This window comes from Panthera onca, chromosome D1, assembly GCF_046562875.1.
Source record: "Panthera onca isolate mPanOnc1 chromosome D1, mPanOnc1 haplotype 2, whole genome shotgun sequence".
Taxonomy (NCBI): Eukaryota; Metazoa; Chordata; class Mammalia; order Carnivora; family Felidae; genus Panthera; species Panthera onca.
In genome coordinates this window covers 108,346,593-108,358,772 of record NC_138348.1, presented here as the reverse complement: position 1 = coordinate 108,358,772, position 12,180 = coordinate 108,346,593, and the positions used below count along the sequence as shown (strand labels likewise).

The window sequence follows — 12,180 nt, the reverse complement described above, 5'->3', positions numbered from 1 at the left end:
GTTTCCTTTGAGTCATATATCAGTTTGGAATTATACATTTATTTTTCAGTGTACTCGTTTGTCGTCACTCTCCCTCACCACTTCTGACTCCACAAGGGTAGGATTTGTGTCTCTTACCCGTAACATAGTACCTCGAACACAGTTGTTGCTCAGTAAATGTTGCATGTATCAGTGATTGAGCATTTCCTGATTGGACTGTTGTGTTTTCTTGAAAGTAATCCATTTTTGGGAAACGGAAGAGAGAAAAATAGAAGGAAGCCAGCAGAAAAATCACAGCTTTAAAAAAGAAAATTTGAGGGCTACATCTTCCTGGAAGTGTCACGTGGTCAGTAAACATGTGATTTTTTTTTTTTTTACATTACAAACAACACGTTTAGTATATCTAGAAATAAATGTGCCTACGTTTATGGTTCTTTGGATATTGCTAAGGTGTTTTCATTGGTTACAATCCCAGTTTTGTTTTCCATATTGACTCACTCCAAGAGGGTTTTAAGCTAAGAGTGAGTAAGAAGGGGGAAGAGTCCTAGATAAAATTGTGAGGAATGGAAATGAAAATAGCATGAACATGAAAATAATAGTTGTTTTCCCCGAGAAGTTTACGACCAAACAAATAAGACTGTCAAGTAAATAACAACCTGTAATCCACAGCAGTGTAGAGGAGGTTGTACTAGGGATAAGAGTCAGAACAACCAATGAATAAAAATGAAGAAGTGACTTAGACTTTTCTACCAGTGCAATAGGTAGGCTCATTAGGTAGTGTGCCTTCACTGGATGTTAAAAGAGTGTTGAAATAATTTTGTAGGAGAGATTTCTTTGTACGAAGATTGGACGTGTTCTCTCAGTTCCGGTTTTAAGATCCTGTGAGTGAAATAGCAGCAGGGAAACATACTTGATCTTTAAAGAATGAGTAGAATTTATGTGAATGCATGGGTAAAGGACACCCCCCCCCCTTGCCTCTTGAGATAGGTAATACACAAAAAAAGGTACATATTTTCTTTGTAAATATTTATAGTCTAACAAAGATGAAGCTTCTTTGTAAAGTGACTCAAAATTAATGACACGAAATGCTTTTCTTATATGAGTTCTTTTAAAGGTCATCAGAGGTAGGCTTGATTATGTTCAAAAACCTAAGAGGAGAGCTACAGCAATGGCATTCAAGCCCAGTAAGATGTAGTTGATTTTTGACTTTTGCAAGGGATATCTCTGTAGTATTTTTTTTTTTAATTTTTTTAACATTTATTTATTTTTGAGAGACAGAGACAGAGCATGAGCAGGGGAGGGGCAGAGAGAGAGGGAGACACAGAATCCAAATCAAGCTCCAGACTCTGAGCTGTCAGCACAGCTAAGCATATGACTTCAGCTCAGGTCACGATCTCACTGTCTGTGAGTTCAAGCCCCACATCAGGCTTTGTGCTGACAGCTCAGAGCCTGGAGCCTACTTGAGATTATGTGTCTCCCTCTATCTCTGCCCCAACCCCACTCATGCTCTGTCTCTCTCTCAAAAATAAATAAACGTTAAAAACAATTTTTTTTTTTAAGTGAGAACCATCAAGCCAGTTGAGACTTAAGTGCTAGGCAAGGTTTGCCAGCTCTGATAACCTCCTAGCTATCAATTCCAGAGCACAGCAAATTAAACTTTTGGCTCAACAAATGACACATCGCTACATATAAGAAAGGGTGCTGCTGTTAAAGTGTTAAATCCTTGGGTGCCCTTTTCCTTGTTCTTGACCTGTCTGTCTTCTGTTTATCTTTTACGTTTTAATAGAAATATCATATACATGGAAAATCCGATAGACTCCACCAAAAGTCTGCTAGAACTGATACATGAATTTAGCAAAGTTGCAGGATACAAAGTCAATGTACAGAAATCAGTTGCATTCTTATACTCTAATAATGAAGCAACAGAAAGACAAATAAAGAAACTGATCCCATTCACAATTGCACCAAGAAGCATAAAATACCTAGGGATAAATCTAACCAAAGATGTAAAAAATCTGTATGCTGAAAACTATAGAACGCTTATGAAGGAAATTGAAGAAGATATAAAGAAATGGAAAAACATTCCGTGCTCATGGATTGGAAGAATAAATATTGTCAAAATGTCAATACTACCCAAAGCTATCTACACATTCAATGCAATCCCAATCAAAATTGCACCAGCATTCTTCTCGAAACTAGAACAAGGAATCCTAAAATTCATATAGAACCGCAAAAGGCCCCGAAGAGCCAAAGTAATTTTGAAGAAGAAGACCAAAGCAGGAGGCATCACAATCCCAGACTTTAGCCTCTACTACAAAGCTGTCATCATCAAGACAGCATGGTATTGGCGCAAAAACAGATACACAGACCAATGGAATAGAATAGAAACCCCAGAACTAGACCCACAAACGTATGGCCAACTCATCTTTGACAAAGCAGGAAGGAACATCCAATGGAAAAAAGTCTCTTTAACAAATGGTGCTGGGAGAACTGGACAGCAACATGCAGAAGGTTGAAACTAGACCACTTTCTGACACCATTCACAAAAATAAACTCAAAATGGATAAAGGACCTGAATGTGAGACAGGAAACCATCAAAACCCTAGAGGAGAAAGCAGGAAAAGACCTCTCTGACCTCAGCCGTAGCAATCTCTTACTTGACACATCCCCAAAGGCAAGGGAATTAAAAGCAAAAATGAACTACTGGGACCTTATGAAGATAAAAAGCTTCTGCACAGCAAAGGAAACAACCAACAAAACTAAAAGGCAACCAACAGAATGGGAAAAAATATTTGCAAATGACATATCGGACAAAGGGCTAGTATCCAAAATCTATAAAGAGCTCACCAAACTCCACACCCAAAAAACAAATAACCCAGTGAAGAAATGGGCAGAAAACATGAATAGACACTTCTCTAAAGAAGACATCTGGATGGCCAACAGGCACATGAAAAGATGCTCAACATCGCTCCTCATCAGGGAAATACAAATCAAAACCACACTCAGATATCACCTCACGCCAGTCAGAGTGGCCAAAATTAACAAATCAGGAGACTATAGATGCTGGCGAGGATGTGGAGAAACGGGAATCCTCTTGCACTGTTGGTGGGAATGCAAATTGGTGCAGCCACTCTGGAAAACAGTGTGGAGGTTCCTCAGAAAATTAAAAATAGACCTACCCTATGACCCAGCAATAGCACTGCTAGGAATTTACCCAAGGGATGCAGGAGTACTGATGCATAGAGGCACTTGTACCCCAGTGTTCATAGCAGCACTCTCAACAATAGCCAAATGATGGAAAGAGCCTAAATGTCCATCAACTGGTGAATGGATAAAGAAATTGTGGTTTATATACACAATGGAGTACTACGTGGCAACAAGAAAGAACAAAATATGGCCTTTTGTAGCAACGTGGATGGAACTGGAGAGTGTGATGTTAAGTGAAATAAGCCATACAGAGAAAGACAGATATCATATGTTTTCACTCTTATGTGGATCCTGAGAAACTTAACAGAAACCCATGGGGGAGGGGAAGGAAAAAAAAAAAAAGAGGTTAGAGTGGGAGAGAGCTAAAGCATAAGAGACTCTTAAAACAACAAACTGAGGGTTGATGGGGGGTGGGAGGGAGGGGAGGGTGGGTGATGGGTATTGTTGAGGGCACCTTTTGGGATGAGCACTGGGTGTTGTATGGAAACCAATCTGACAATAAATTTCATATATTGAAAAAAAAAAATAGAAGTATGTCTCCTAGAAAAGGTCTCAGGGACGCCTGGGTGGCTCAGTTGGCTAAGTGTCTGACTTCAGCTCAGGTCATGATCTCGCAGTTCCTGAGTTCGAGCCCCATGTTGGCTTCTGTGCTGACAGCTCAGATCCTGAATCCTGCTTCGGATTCTATGTCTCCCTCTCTCTGCCCCTCCCCTGCTCACGCTCTGTCTCTGTCTCTCAAACATAAATAAAACCATTAACAAAAAAATTAAAAAAAAAAAAAAAGTTCTCAGAACAATAAATTACATGTTTTCTATTTTTATCCCACTGCTGCACACAAATTTACATGTTTGAAGCTTTGTTTTGATATATTTTAAGAAAATCTCAGTTGAACATGGAAACGTTAAGAAAAACCACTGTATGTTTGAGCACGGTATATCTCTAGTTGTGTAGTTTGACCTGCCTATGTATTAATACCACAATCCGAAGGTCTAAAGTAATTTTGCATGTATGTATTTTTTACAGTGACGTTTTCTGAAATTCTGAACCATGAGTCTAGCACTTAACGATCTGCTTATTTGCTGTCGTCAATTGGAACACGATAGAGCTACAGAACGAAGGGTAGTAAATTCCTGAAATTTTATATTTCCTTGTAGCAGGTGTGTGATTGGCAACCCATTACCATGTTCTTCTTCATTTTCAGAAAGAAGTTGAGAAATTTAAGCGCCTTATCCGGGATCCTGAAACTGTTCAACACTTAGATCGGCATTCAGATTCCAAACAAGGGAAATACTTGAATTGGGATGCTGTTTTTAGGTATTCCATTCTAATTTCATTTTAGCGTCTTTAGTTTTTGCTTTCATTTTTATTTGTTGTGGTATTTTTGTGTATGTAGGTGTTACTTTGCTCCCTATATACAATTGTGCTTCGTATATAAAATTGGTGCTTAACATTCATCTGAAACATAAGTTTTAAAGGATGTTCATGTAGAAAAAGTTACATTTTTTAAGTCATTTGATCAATAAAAGGTCTTAGACATATCTCACTCAAGATTAGAGAAAATTCTGGGGTGCCTGGGTGGCTCAGCATGTCGAGCGTCTGTTTCTCGGTTTCAGCTCAGGTCATGATCTCACACTTCATGAATTCGAGCCCCATGTCAGGCTCTGCGCTATGCAGATTTAGTTGATTTTTGACTTTGGCAAAATCCTCTTTCTTTGCTATTTCCTACTTGGTGCTTTCTCTCTCTAGAAAATAAATAAATAAATAAATAAATAAATAAATAAATGAAAGAAAAGATTAGAGAAAATTCCTTTCATACTAGTTAGTTCAAAAGTCTTAATTTCTAATTCGAGAAAAAAATTAAGTTATAAAAAGTACTTTATTATTTTTGCATCTTTTAAAGCTTGTTTATTTATTTTGAGAGAAAGAGAGAGAGCATGCAGGAGGGTGAGGGACAGAGAGAAAGGGAGAGGGAGAGAATTCCAAGCAGGCTTCGCACTGTCAGTGCTTGTGGAGTTTGACACCCAGGCTTGAACCCACAAACTGTGAGATCATGACCTGAGCTGAAACCAAGGGCCAGATGTTCAGCTGACTGAGTCCCACCCGCACCCCTGTTATTTTTACATCTATATTGCTGTAAGTAACTGCCATATGTTAAATTTTAACAATAACAAACAAAATTCAGGATTCAGGCATTGGAAAGACAGAATTGATTAGTGGACTGGAGTGGCAGACAGAATTGATGCTTTTTTACATTAAAATATAATTTTTAACTGTGAAGTCTGTAACTAGAAATAGATCGTAAGACTTAGGGCACATGAGTGAAATATTTTAAATTAATAGAGAATACTGGGAAACGTGAAACAACATTTTCAGTCAAGGAAGTTGTTAGTATTTAGAAAGAACACTTTTATTTTTACTGCGTATTTGGTACTGGAATGACTTACAGATTTCAATGCAGATAACATGAAAAATGCATGCTTCTCTTCCTCTGGTTAGTTTATTTCAAACACCACAACTATAGTTATTATCTAAAGATGACTTTTGCGTAAACTGTTCAGATCGGTCAGAGATGCACTTGGCACTTTCAGCTAATCATGAATATTTTCTAGGCAGCCTTTATTCCAAAGGTAGAAGTGTTACCAACTGCTTAGGGAAGGTGTGGGTTGTACAGAATAACAGGCAATAAAGAATCAAGAGCCCTAAAACAATTGTAAGCTTTTAATAATAAGGTGAAAAAGCAAGCAGGAAAGCAACAGAAAATCACGGAGGCTCCAGATCCAGACCAGACTTTAAGCGGGTGTGGTGGGGCTTAGGCCTTGAAAGAGAAAATTGTTTTATTTAGCTGGTACATTGATGGCACATTGTGGCTTGTTCTCTGTATAATGGCATAAGGACTTTTTAGAATTGTTGCAATAATTTTTTTTTTTAATGTTTATTTTTGAGAGAGACTGTGTGAGTGGCGGGGGGGGGGGGGGGCGGCATGCGCAGAGAGAGTTGGAGACATAGAATCCGAAGCGGGCTCCAGGCTCTGAGCTGTCAGCACAGAGCCCGATGTGGGGCTCGAATTCACGAGCTATGAGATCATGACCCAAGCCGCAGTCAGCCGTCCAACCAACTTAGCTACCCAGGCGCCCTGAACTGTTGTAATAATTTAAGCATTTAATGAGTTTTCTGAAATTCTACTTTGTTTTCTTGAAGATTTTTACAGAAATATGTTCAAAAAGAAACAGAATGTCTGAGAACAGCAAAAGCAGGTGTATCAGCCTCAACACAAGCCACCAGGCAGAAAAAGATGCAAGAAATTAGTAGTCTGGTCAAATACTTCATCAAATGTGCAAATAAAAGTAAGTGCTGTTGTTAGTTGTAACGAGCTGGTTTATTAAGAGTTACTGTTGCCTGAGTCTGGTTGTAATGTGTTGAGGTAATAGTTGATGCTAACTCTAATCTCTAGTACATATCATGGTTTTTAATACTATAGATTTAACTATTTGGATGAATTTATGCAAGCATGGAATGGTAGTGCCTGGATTGAAAGATTAAAAATTACTATTCCAGCTGCCCGTTCTTCTTCTTGGACCCCCTCTATTTGTTCTTAGCACTTAGGTGGCCTTAATGATGAACATAACCTTTTGAGGCTTTTTTTTTTTTTTTTTTTTTTTTTGCTATCTTTGAATAGCTTTAATAGTAGTAAAAACTTGTCTCCCTTTGTTATTTATTGCTTCTGCCTTCTCAGGTAATAAAGACACATCCCAATAAATTTTTTCAAAATGGTATCCTTTGAGGTATTTGAAGTCAGCCATGACATTTTCTCTGAGGCTTTTTCTCTAAGCTAAACAGATAAACTTCCTTCAGCTCGTATGACCTAGTATTTGTGTCAGTCTCTTCTGAATTTTCTTCAATTTAATTCTCTCTCAAAGTGTGGGACTCAATTATAGGTATGTTCTGATTGGTACAGAGCAGTGCATGACTCGTATATCTTTTATTCTATACTTGTAACTCATTTTGAGATCACAGTGGCTTTCTTGGCAGTCAAAACCCACTCTTGTAACTATAACTGTGCCTTCTATTGATTAAAAAAGAAAATAACTGTGATTTTTTTGCTTCTGTTGAGCCACATATTTCCATTTTGAACTGATGCGGTGAATGCTTTAAAGAGTTCATATTTTTGAATCAAAACACAGGATCCTTGTAGGCTCATGTAAAGAAACGGGCTTCATACAATCCTGAAAGCTAGAAGCAGAAATGTTTGTGTACAGACTCTTCGGCTTAAACTCTGTTCACTCTTCAAAGATGTGGCTTTGTTGGGAATGCAAGCTGGTGCAGCCACTCTGGAAAACAGAATGGAGGTTCCTTAAAAAACTAAAAATAGAACTACCCTACGACCCAGCAGTTGCACTACTAGGCATTTATCCAAGGGATACAGGTGGGCTGTTTTGAAGGGACACGTGCACCCCAGTGTTTACAGCAGCACTATCAACAATAGCCAAAGTATGAAAAGAGCCCAAATGTCCACCGAAGGATGAATGGATAAAGAAGATGTGGTGTGTGTATATATATATATATATATATATGTATATACGCAATGGAGTAGTACTCGGCAATCAAAAAGAATGAAATCTTGCCATTTGCAACAATGTGGATGGAACTAGAGGGTATTATGCTAAGTGAAATTAGAAAAAGACAAAAATCATACGACTTCACTCATATGAGGACTTGAAGAGACAAAACAGATGAGCATAAGGGAAGGGAAACAAAAATAATATAAAAACAGGGAGGGGGACAAAACAGAAGAGACTCATAAATATAGAGAACAAACTGAGGGTTACTGGAGGGGTTGTGGGAAGGGGGATGGGCTAAATGGGTTAAAGGGCACTAAGGAATCTACTCCTAAATCGTTGCACTATGTGCTAACTAATTTGGATGTAAACTGAAAACAATTAAAAATAAATTTTAAAAAATGTGGCTTTGCGATACCAAGTTTAGTTTAAGAATCAGAAACGCCATTGAGTCACTGTATATTGGACACCTGAAAGAAATATAACACTGTAGGCTATCTTGGAGTTAAAATAAGGAACTTAGTAAAATAAAAAGAATCAGAAAAGGCCAGTGTTGCTAAATGTTATTGAGTAGAAGGATACAGATGGTTAGCAAATGATATTTTAGAATGGTGGTATGAGACTTGAGTCTAAAAAGTGGTGGTTTAGGAGAAATTTATTTTTCCAGCTCTGAGATGCCAGTTGTGTGGATAGGGGCAAGCCCATGTCAGGGACTCCAGCATGGACAGAGGAAAGCTACACTGAAATACTCTGCACCTGCTTTTGCCCTGTAGGATAGCCCTGCATTTATTAAAATTTGATTTCTTGGCTACTGACATTGGGTTCTTATTAGATTTTAATCTGTACTTAGAGAGTAAGGAGAGAATGATACCCAAGCCCATTTGTAACCCCTCAGAAAACTTTGCAGCATGTAATTTTGCATTAGAGTGAAAAGACCTCAGTCACAAAATTAACAGTGGACATCACATTTGAAAATGTGTGAAAGTATCAATATTTTGTTTATAGGAAAGAGTAGATAAAATTATCAATATAAGATCATTTAAATGGTTGAAAAGTGGTTGTTTTCATTTGAAGCTTCCTTTTCTTTCAGGTTTAACTTTGAATTTTTTTTAAATGTTTGTTTATTTTTGAAGGGGAGAGATGGGGGGTTTGAGTGAGGGACGGGTAGAGAGAGAGGAAGTCACAGAATCTGAAACAGGCCCCAGGTTCCGAGCTGTCACCACAGAGCCTGATGCGGAGCTCGAACTCGTGACCTCATGTGCCCTGAGATCAAGACCTGATCTGAAGTCTGATGCTTAACTGATTGAGCCACCCAGGTGCTCCAGTTTCAGGTTTAACTTTGTAACTTAAATGTCTTTAACCTCAGAACAAAGGTAGGGTGTTACTATTATGTCATCTCACTTCTTTGTGTTTTTCAAAGAGGTGAGAGAATTGATGGGAATTGAAACACATGTGCAGACTTTGCCAGACTTAGTTAGCACTGGTATTCAAAGTGTGACGAAAGAAACAGATTGAAAAAAGACAGTTGGGAAGGAACCAATAAGCATTTGGTCATTCTTTTATGTAGGCATTTATCTGCTTCTGCACAAAGCACATTTGTAAAATGTTAAGTTCTGTGAGGTTCCTTAAATCCTTTTCAGCCAACTTAGTTGTCCTCTGGAGGCAGATTTTTGTAGAAAAGAATGTCAGCATAATTCTTGAGGCCTTTCTCAAATTTGGCAGAGGAAGGAAATATGTTGGGACTAAGACCATAGGGAAATGTGACTTCATCCTGACATTAATTTATGCAGTTAATAAATGTTTACTAAGCAAACACTATTTAGGACAGTTACTGGGTTGTGTTGCAATATAGAGATTAATTCCTTAGGAATGTTATAATATAACAGACGTTATGGATAAGAAAATGTTACAAGGACCATAAGAGAAAGATACACAGGGTGTTAAAGCAGAGGATCGTGGGATTGTGCATTTCATGATTGGCCAGAGATGCCTAAAATTGTAATAGAGGCCACAAATGAAAATAGTACTCCGATTATGTCAGTGTGTATTTATTTACTGTAGTTTGATGGTTGTCACCATATGAAAATGCTGAACTAGAATATGATCAGATACATATGATTTGCGACCTGCTGATAGCTTATAACAAAAAAAATGTTAATGTGTGGTTTTAAGATTGTTAATGTTGAAATAGGATAAAATTTTAGCCGCAACATCAGTGTGATTTGCTGAAAATAAGAAACAGTTTTTAAATATCCTTTTGTTAAGAGTATATCCTTTAGTACTGAATTTTTGGGACCTCTAGTAAATAAAAGAGGAAATATTACTGCCTTACATACTTATATGCCATACATGCTGTTGTAGGATTTGAAAGTAATTTGATTTTTAGTGTAAATATCTTCTAATGAATTCGTTATTCTCAAGTTATTCTAATGAATTCGTTCTTTTTAAAAAGTACCAAGAAACGTTGGATCATTTTAGGTCTAATTCCAGAAGTTGTGAATTATTAAGGATAGGATGAATGATAGTTTTTGCTATATATTCCCATAGAGATCAGCAAACTTCTTTTGTCAAGGGACCAGACTGTAAACGTTTTTGACTTTTCAGGCTCTCTAGTCTGTCTCAGTTATTGAGCTCTGCTGTTGTGGCATAAAAGTAGCTGTAGACAATACATAAATGAATGGATGTGGCTGTGGCCCCGTAAAGCTTTATTTCCCAAAACAGGCAGCTGGCTGCATTTTGCCCACGGGCCATAGTTTGCTGCTCCCTGCTCTGTGAGAAAGAGGTTAATAGTAATTTCCCACATGGAATTATTTATATAGTTGTACTTCCAGGTGTTCTTATTTGTCTTAAGATTTATACGTTTTTATTTACTTGCTTGTTTATTTTTAAATAGGAGCACCCAGACTAAAATGTCAAGAACTCTTGAATTACGTCATGGATACGGTGAAAGATTCGTTTAATGGTACTGTTTATGGAGCCGACTGCAGCAACATACTGCTCAAGGATATTCTTTCAGTGAGAAAATACTGGTGTGAAATAACTCAGCAACAGTGGCTAGGTATGTTTTGAAGTTTGTTATTTTTGAATTTTTTCTGTGAAATGAAATGTCAGTAAAAGGCTGGTCAGAATCTGTATCCCCCAAATGACCTGGCCGTTTCACAGTATCCTGGTAAAATGAAATGGTTACAGAATCCAACACCTAGTTTCATTTTTTAAGGACTTCCGAAGTTATTGTCTCTATCATAGGTAAGGAGTTACAGAATTGAAAGAAGCCATACCTGTCCTCAAGAACTTGACAGGCCAGTGGCAGGAAAAAACCAAGTAAACCAAAAATTCTAACACACTATGACATAGATATGTTTGGAAGCCGTGACTTCACAGATCAATGACACCCAAACCCCACCATGATTAAAGTACAAAGAAGAAAACCAGTAGGGAGAGGTGTTGTAGAAGTGAAAGCAACAGAGTTTCAGGTTGGAAGGGGGATGACGTTTTAAGTGTGGTGGAAATGATAAAACACAGAAGAATCCATTGGATTAGGCTTGTAGCAGGTCACTTGTAAGGTAGCGCACATCACGAATAGCACAGGATGTACAGGCCCCAGTGACTACAAGATGAGGAGAGTGGGTGCCAGGGAGGAATCGAGTGTTTTTGACAGCCTGTAGGTGAAAGTTAGTAGAGACCACAAAGGAAGGAAGTTAGGGTCAGAGGCTGAAACATTTGAGTTTATTGATTTCAGAGGTGGAGCATTTCCGTTGCTGAGTGGGTTCAATGGGTGAGAATGGGATTTGGCTTTAGTGAAGCCACTCTTAAGCCAAGTCAGAGTCGTCTAATACAACCACCTCTGAAAATCTAAAAGCTCAGTATTTTTCATTGTAAGTATTCAAGATAAATTTTGCTGACTACCTGAAAAGATGTTTGTCTGTATTATTTGTCGTCAGTTTCTCGTTTCAAAATGAGATATATGTGGATGGTAAAACCATGACCTGATCAGTGCTCTGCATTATACTCTACTGTTCCCACATGAAGGAAAGCCTTCTGAGCTGCTGTATTAATTTCTTAGATGTCATCTGGGGCCTCTGTTGTTGTTCTGGACGTAAGGGAGGCTGTGTCCCAAATCCGACCCTCAACAAGTCTTGTAGAGAATAGGCTAGTGATATCCAGGATACTGTGACACCTGTCTATGACCAAAGTGGTCCATCCTAAGTATTCAGAGGGTTTGTGTATCTTAGATTATTACATGTAACCACAGGTCTCACTGAAACAAAGGTGGTCCTTCCTGTAGCATCCTAAGTATGGTTCCATCATCTGGCATGTTCTCTGAAACGCTCTTTTTATTTTTAAGCATACTACTTTCACTTCTCACCATCCGCCCCTTGGTTGAATTGTTTTTCTAGTTAGCTCCCTCCTCTGATGAGAACTTGCTTCTCTAATGAGG

At 38.1% G+C, this 12,180-nt stretch overlaps 1 protein-coding gene and 1 long non-coding RNA gene across 9 annotated transcripts in view; one reads left to right on the top strand and one right to left on the bottom strand.

Annotated features, from left to right (window-relative positions):
* The window catches only part of ATM (ATM serine/threonine kinase), a 129,762-nt gene that overhangs the window by 1,960 nt on the left and 115,622 nt on the right, over positions 1-12,180 (top strand). For 7 of the 8 annotated variants that reach the window (XM_078432709.2, XM_078432711.2, XM_078432706.2 and 4 more), the window contains 5 exons: positions 216-325; positions 4,210-4,305; positions 4,388-4,500; positions 6,385-6,530; positions 10,636-10,800. In XM_078432709.2, the coding sequence (XP_078288835.2) occupies positions 4,234-4,305; positions 4,388-4,500; positions 6,385-6,530; positions 10,636-10,800 (496 nt within the window). In that variant the 5' untranslated portion in view covers positions 216-325; positions 4,210-4,233. The remainder of the gene's footprint in view (positions 1-215; positions 326-4,209; positions 4,306-4,387; positions 4,501-6,384; positions 6,531-10,635; positions 10,801-12,180) is intronic. The other variant, XM_078432710.2, reaches the window with a different exon arrangement.
* Positions 7,146-11,078, bottom strand: LOC132660819 (uncharacterized). Its single transcript, XR_009601917.2, has 2 exons — positions 11,021-11,078; positions 7,146-7,514 (listed from the first exon to the last, which is right to left on the bottom strand). It is a non-coding gene; the product is annotated as an uncharacterized LOC132660819 (long non-coding RNA).